Source organism: Phaseolus vulgaris, chromosome 4 (genome assembly GCF_000499845.2).
Source record: "Phaseolus vulgaris cultivar G19833 chromosome 4, P. vulgaris v2.0, whole genome shotgun sequence".
Classification (NCBI taxonomy): domain Eukaryota; kingdom Viridiplantae; phylum Streptophyta; class Magnoliopsida; order Fabales; family Fabaceae; genus Phaseolus; species Phaseolus vulgaris.
Genome location: NC_023756.2, coordinates 9,679,784 through 9,687,659, shown reverse-complemented (window position 1 = coordinate 9,687,659; position 7,876 = coordinate 9,679,784). Strand labels below are relative to the sequence as shown.

The following is a 7,876-nucleotide window of genomic DNA, read 5'->3' as shown; positions in this document are numbered from 1 at the left end:
TCTCGACGGCTTGAATTCCTCAGTAGGGCTACCATTGACAAGCACAAACACCGTTGCGCTTTCCAGGCAGCCTTTGATCCACCTGACCCATCTGTTATCGAACCCCATCCTATTTAACATTTCATATAGGAACTCCCATCTGACTGAGTCGTAGTGATGAGAATTTGGAATCATATCACGTAGGCTTTTTCAAAACCCACCTTAAAACACAAACCACTCTTTCCACCCCTCCTCAGGTCCTCTACCACCTCGTTGGCCAAGAGCACACTGTCCAGAATCCATTTATTCTTTAAGAAAGCCGATTGGCATTCATCAATGACAGAGTCGATGACTTTCTTCATCCTTCCCGCTAAAACTTTCGAAATAATTTTGTAAACTGCACCTACAAGGGAGATAGGTCTGTATTGCTCAAGCATAACCGGATCTTTTACCTTGGGTATAAAAGCTACGAAGGAGGCATTACAACCATTTGGAATGTGCCCATTTTCATGAAAAATGGTCGTCGCTGCCACTATGTCGTCTTTTAGAACCCCCCCAGCTTTTCTTGATAAAGTTCATGTTAAAACTATCTGGCCCTGGGCTCTTCGAACCATCACAAAGCCACACCACATCTCTAATCTCTTGCTCAGAAAAAGCGGCTGTTAGGGAAATATTATCCTCCCTGGATAGGGACTTAAAATCAACCATATCAAGTCTAACACCAAAGTCCTTCGTAGCCGTAAATCTGTTTTCAAAAAGTTTCTTGGCTTCTTGACGCACTGTACAAGGTTCCTCGCACCAGATACCACCAACCTCAACCCCTTTCACCTCATTTCTAAGTCTTCTCCACCTCAGAGATGAGTGAAAAAACTTGGTACACGTGTCCCCGTACTTGAACCATTTTGCTCTAGCTTTTTGACAAATGAGGGAGTCTAGTTTCTTTTCAGTTTCCTTCAAGCGACCTACCAACTCATACCTCTTCAGCCTATCATCTTCCCCAAGGTCGTTGATGCAATCATGGGAATCTAAGGCCTCCAATTCCTGCAGAATCCTCATCTTGTTTGTTTGGATGTTGCCAAACTCATCCCTATTCCAGACTTTTAGATCACCTTTCAAAAGCTTCAATTTCTCCTTGATCTTTATGAAAACACTCCCTTGCACAGGGTATGATAACCAGTTATTCTTGACCATCTCACTAAACCCCTTTTCCATAAACCACGCATCGATGGATCGGAAAGGTTTGGGCCCCCAATTCTTTTCCACATACTTTACCACTATTGCACAGTGGTCCGAGACTTCCCTTCTCTGCATATACTGTTTACTCATAGGCCATATCTCCATCCACGCTTCCGAAACAAGAACTCGGTCTAATCTGCTCTTTGTCGTTCCATTAGCCTTAAACCAAGTGAATTTCTTCCCTACTAAAGGCAATTCGAGAAAAGAGTTGGTATCGATGAAACTATTAAATCCAATAATCTCACCTGATTGACTAGCCCTCTCCCTTACACCTTTCCTCTCATTCCGGCTTCTGATGGCGTTGAAATCACCATACAGGCACCATACCAACTCTTGTGAAGCCGCTTTAAGGTTAGACAGATCCTCCCAAAGGGTCTTCTTCTCACTCAAGGAACAAGCAGCATAAACATTGACCACTACACAACTAGTGTTTGTTTTAACATGGTTGCCGAAAACTGCAATGAAGCCCTTCCCCCATGACGTGGTTTGCATAGAGAAACGCTTCTTCGTGCCACATGGACAACAAACTGCCACTACCATTAACGCCTTCGTAATGAACCCATCCTACTTTGTTATCCCCCCACAAGGAATAACATCTTGCTGCCGAGAACTCCTTAGCCTTTGTTTCTTGCAGACACACAAGATCCGCCCCCTGACAAGCAATAACTTGTCTCAAATACCTCGCTTTTGAGCTTCCCCCCACACCTCTAATATTTAAGTTCACAATAATCATTAAGACAAGTTTTTATTACCCGTCTCAGAGCGTGAAACAACCTCTGAATCTCTGACTTCCATATTCCCATACTCTCTTACAACCTCATTTTCTCCCTTGCGGCACCTAATCCCGACTTGTTTTCCCACTTCCCATAGCTTGGATGGTCCTGCCCGATCATCAGGTTCATCTAAGCGTGAATTACACATATAGATGTTTTTGTCAGAAATAGAGGATGATGAGATTTTGTCTGTATTGTGAGCCATTGCCCCTGCTTGAGGCATTCTTGCTTTAATCCTTCCAGACCGCCTCGGAAAAGGGCAAGAGTCCCCCAATTCCGTTAACCCTTTCTTCTTACGATGGCGCAGTGGAGAGCTTGATTTGCTTCTCTCGGAGATTCCAACTTCGCCGCCTACCAGGTTAGATATCCGCGCCGCCGAAACCATTGCACCTGCAACTTCATCATGTTCACTACCTCCTTGCATCACGATGCAGATTTGCAACCCCCTTTCCCCACTGCTCGCACCGTATTGTATTTCATTTGCCTTTTTGGGACTTAACCTTTTGTTATGAGCCTGCCATTCTTCTAAACTAGCTCTCACTTCCGATCCCTCTACCTGCGTTCTTTTCAACTTATCTCCTTCGTTATGTGATTCCCTTGTCTCAGAACCCTCAAACATTGTCTGGATCACTAACTCCTCATTCCTTACGTTCTTTTGGGTTGATCCATGGGACCCATCGCCGCTCAACTGGGCCTCGCTCCTGCATACCCGACCCAAACCTTCAGAGAATTCCTTTTGGTTACTCAAGCATTCTATTTCAACCACCACTTTAGCTAAGTCAGCTAGAGTAGGGTTGCTATAGCTGGTCCATACACAGTCTGGGGCAGGTAGACAGACACAGAGATTACTTTCATTTGCCGCCTGACCCACACTTTCTCCATTCATATAAGAAATACCACCTTTGCCCTGATAGCCCTTACTTTTCGAGGTAGATCCCTCAAAACGGAAGTTTGACTTTTTCGGGTACTGTTCATTGTCTCCCCCAATCTTTTCTCTGCCTTCTCCCCCTTCTGGTCAGCAATCATCCCTGAACCTCTAACTGCCCTTCTCCTCGCCATTCACCTCAGAGAAGTCGGTATCTTCTACATATGTATCCATGGAGGACACACTATCAGTGGAGTCTTCCACATATGGATTGCCATTATACCCTCGTCCTTCACATCCAATGGCCTCCTCTTCGATGAAAATACTACATACATGTTTGTTAATCCGCATTTTCCTCACTAGCTTGACACTACCAAGATTCTGAACCCGGACTTTCAGCCTTGCGTATTCAAGGACCTCCCATGTTAACGTAGAGTTTTCGATGGACACTAGCTTGGCCGCCTTGGAAATCTCTCCGACCACTTTGGAGAAGCAATCCTTATTTCAGAACGGTAATGGCACCCCATAACATTTCACCCAGACAGATTTATGACTTGCACCACTATCCAACGACCATGGTTTAACATCTGTAAACATAGCGTCGAACCACTCTTTGTTATTCTTCATAATAACCTCCATCACCTCCCCCTCTCTTAGGGTTATCAGAACAAGATTATCACCTAAGGATCTCGCTCTTATCATTGACATTCCTCCCTTCACAAGCTCCTCTCCCAACATGCCAAAATCCATTCCATTGTCAAGGGTCCCTACTACACTTCTTTTCATCCAGGGTAGAGAAAGGTGTTGTGTTTTAAAAGCCACGCCCTTCCATCCGTCCTGGTATTCACCTGAAACAGCTTCAGCATAGGTCCTCTTTCCACTCTTCTCCACCCAGATCTCCTTGCCTCCATGTTTCCTAATGGTCTCATCTTCCTTCGTAACGCTCTTCCTTGCTGTCACCTGACGTTCTCTTGGCAGTTCCCACGGCATCCTCCTCTCCTCCTTTTTTGGACCATACTGATGTCTTCTATATTTCGGAATGTTCACGTACAGTTTCCTACTTCCAATGTAAATCTGGTCCAGATCTCTCTCCAGGCTCCTTTCATCTCTAACATCGAAAAACCTCACGAAACCAAACCTCTTCCCCCATTTGTTTAATCTTCTTGAGATAAAAACGTCCTTCACCCTTGTCCGTTTTTGGAAAACCTTAATCATATCCTTTTAACCAAGTCCATGCGAAAAGTTGGAGAAGAAGAACGAAGAGAAATCGTTTTCACTTCCCTGACCCCACCCTATTAGCATGACCTCTGTTTCCCACCCTTTCCGCCATTTTGCATTTTAAAGTCTTTCTTAAAACTGATTTTTTTAAATTAAAATAATAATAATAATAATAGTAATAGTAAAGTATGAAAATATATTGATTTGGATATACACCTTTATCCATTTTCTTCAGTACGATATTTTAAAAATGTTAAAGTTTAATAAAGAATTGATAACTTAAAATATCAACTAATAAATATATTTTTAAAAGGCTTTAAAGATCAACTTTAATTACAACAATAACTTATAATAGCTTTTTAGTGACAATTTTGTGTGTGCAAATTATCAAATAGAACTTCAAATGGATAAACACAGATGGAAAGTATTGTTTTCACCTTTACCAATAAAATGATTAGTGGGTAATTACTGACACAATAATCCTTGAATTAATAAATCAAATGTAAACTTGCGAGTTTAGCTACGAACTTGTGTTTCAGGAAAATACAGACAAATATATCTATTAGTAAGTTGCACAAATAATCTTGGTGAAGTTTCTAACGAGAATTCATCTATTTATTTGTTTGCTTCAATGTTATACTTCTAGACAATTACCATATACCTGATCAATAAATAGAGAGAAAATTTATGATCAAACCAAATTAAACCTAATCTTAGTAATAAATCATTTTGTTATCATATAAACGCGTCAATTGTATCATAAATCATAACAAAACAAAAAGAGTCATTGTATACTAACTAATTATCCTTAAGATACTAATGAATTTTCTAGGAAAATGCAATAGTTTTAGAGTAATATGGCATCCTCCTCAATCTGAATCACAATAGGCTTTCATCTTAAGATCATTATTAGAGGAAAATAATAATCATTGCCCAAGTGTCCCCTTTATGTACTTCAGAACCCATAATGTTGCATCCCAGTGTGTTTTGAGAGACCCTTGCATAAACTGGCTTAAAGTTCTATCTGAGTAAATAATATTTAGCCTAGTGACAGCGAGGTAAATGAACTAACGTGTGATATTTAGTTGGGTCATGTAATAAATCACCATCGGTAAGAGTGAGTAATAAATCCAATTTGAATCACAATAGGCTTTCATCTTAAGATTATTATCAAATGGAAGTAATAATCATTGTCCAGGTGTCCCCTTAATGTACTCTAGAAATCGTAATGTTGCATCCCAGTGTGTTTTGCGAGACTCTTGCAATAAACTGGCTTAAAGCTCTAACTAAATAAACAATATTTGGCCTAGTGATGGTGAGGTAAATGAGTCTTCCAACTAACTTATGATATTTAGTTGGGTCACGTAATAAATCACCATTAGTAAAAGTGAGTTTTAAATTTTGCTCAATGGGGAACTTCTCCGGGTTTGTCCCAGTTAAACCTGTATCGTCCAAAATGTCCATCACATATTTTCTTTGAGACATAAAAATGTCATGTTTAGACTGAGAAAATTCAATTCCTAGAAAACATTTTAAGGTGTTAAGATCATTGATTCGAAAATGTTGGAGTAAAAATTCCTTAAGATGCTTGATTTATCATCGACATATAGCAAGACAAGTGTGAAAGATGATCCAACAGTCTTGTTAAATAAAGAATAATCTACTTTTGATTGAATATATCTTGCCTTTTGGATAACCTTAGAGAAAGTAGCAAACCAGTTTTGGGATGCTTGTTTTAATCCATACAAAGACTTATGAAGTCGACAAACCAAATTTTCCCCTTGTCGGCGAAATCCGGGAGGAAGTTCCATGAAGGTCATCGTGCAAAAATGCATTTTTTACGTCAAGTTGGTAGGTGAACCAGTTTCTAGCAGCTGCAACAGTCAAAAGACAACGTAATGTCGTAAGTTTAGCAGTAGGAGAACAAGTCACAATATAGTCAATCTCTTCCACTTGCGTGTAGTCTTTGGCGACTAAGCGCACCTTCTATCGTTCGATGCTCCCATCTGACCTACATTTTATTTTATAAACCCATCGACATCCTATGGGTTTGTCGCCAGCTGGTAATGAAACAATGCTCTGGGTGTTGTTTTATGTCAATGCTAATAATTTAGATTCCATGGCTTCCTTCCAGTGGGGAGAAAGAATGAGTTGATCATATGATGAAGGCTCTCTATGCGTACAAATGTTAGCTAAAAAATTGTTGTGAGCCGAAAATAAGTTGGAATAAGAAATAAAATGAGAAAGTGGGTATCTTGTACTTGGGAGAGAACCTTGGCTATGAGTGGATTGATTGGCGCAAGGTGGCAACAAATAATCTTTATGTCATGTAGAAGAATGATCCCATACCATATCAAATATTATGAAAAGAATATTTTTGTATATTCATCCAACGCATGCCTACTGTTTATATACCGTCAGAGAGACATGCTCCATATAATTCGCTACTTCATATGTTATGCCTATCTACCATTTTATTGCCTTATTTTTACCATGTATATTATACATTGATACACTTTCTATATACATTTATATGGAAAATATAATAATTCCAATAAGAAGGTAAAATAGTAATTATGAAAAGATTATTTCAATAAAAAAATCCTCTTCTAAATTTTTATTTCTGCAATTGACTTTTATGTTATGAAAATTAAATTTTAAAATTGATGATGGTGTGCAAAAAGATTTTGATGGGATGTAAGTAGAAATTTAATGTGGTGCAATAAGAAAATAAGAAACACCCTATTAAAAGATAAAAAATTGTCTCCTTCAACTTTTGTTTATATATATATATATATATATATATATATATATTTTGCATAAATATTTTTTATTTCTAATAAAATTTTAAACCGTTGTTGTTTTTTTTTTATGATAGAAACACATTTTAGAAAAATCAATAATTATATTATATTCAAATTTAAATATACATTATGTAAATATATTTATACCTATATATAAAGAGGATTCTCCACGCTTTTTTGTGTACACATTTACTTTCTCATTTTATCCTTATACCAATATTTTATTTTATTATTTTAAAATATATAATAAGAGGTTTTTTGTCATTTTATTCTTATTTTGGACATTCCCGTCATTTTTTTATTCACTTTTTTTTCTTCTAATAAAATGAAACAAAACTTCCTTCAAAACTTCTCATTTTTCTCTCTATCAACACTCTCTACTTTTCTCTCTATCAAAACTTCTCACTTCTCTCACTCTTAATTGCGGTTCCGGTTACTATGTTAATTACGATTCCTATATTAATCATTGTTCCTTAAACTCATCAGTTACAATATTAACTTATCTCAAACCTCATCCTCCTTTTTTTCTATTATTTTATTGTTTTGTTTCAATTGTTCCATCTTCTTTACATGCATTGCGTTTTTGTATTGCAAGCCCACAAAAATACTTGCCGCGCATGAATTTATATTGTTTGACCTCTGTTTTAAGACTTTTGTGCCTTGTATTTGTGGGTGGCTTCACAATTGCAACACCCAACCAGTAAATGTGTATTCGGAAACCGAAAATTCTAGAATAAACAAAAAGTGTCTGAAATGATGACAAAACACTTTATTCTTCTTCTTTTCTTTTTTTTACCAATATTTAATTAATTTGTCTTTTTTATTAATAGTTTGACATAAAATATATAATTGTATTAGATTAATCCAGAGGGAGATCATTGTCATCTTCAAGAGTAGAGCAGTGATAATTAGTTTGTTCTAATCAATGCATGTTTTTAAATTCGCAATGTTAGTGTTCCTATTTTTTTTCTCTATTTTTTTTAATTAGAGAGAATGTGGTA

The 7,876-nt window shown here is 37.6% G+C and overlaps 1 protein-coding gene across 1 annotated transcript; it reads right to left on the bottom strand.

The window, feature by feature from the left end:
* Positions 1-486: 486 nt before the first annotated feature.
* Positions 487-1,755, bottom strand: LOC137838265 (uncharacterized). Its single transcript, XM_068647516.1, has one exon. It carries the CDS (start codon positions 1,753-1,755, stop codon positions 487-489), a length of 1,269 nt encoding a protein of 422 aa, XP_068503617.1.
* Between the last annotated feature and the right edge of the window lie 6,121 nt (positions 1,756-7,876).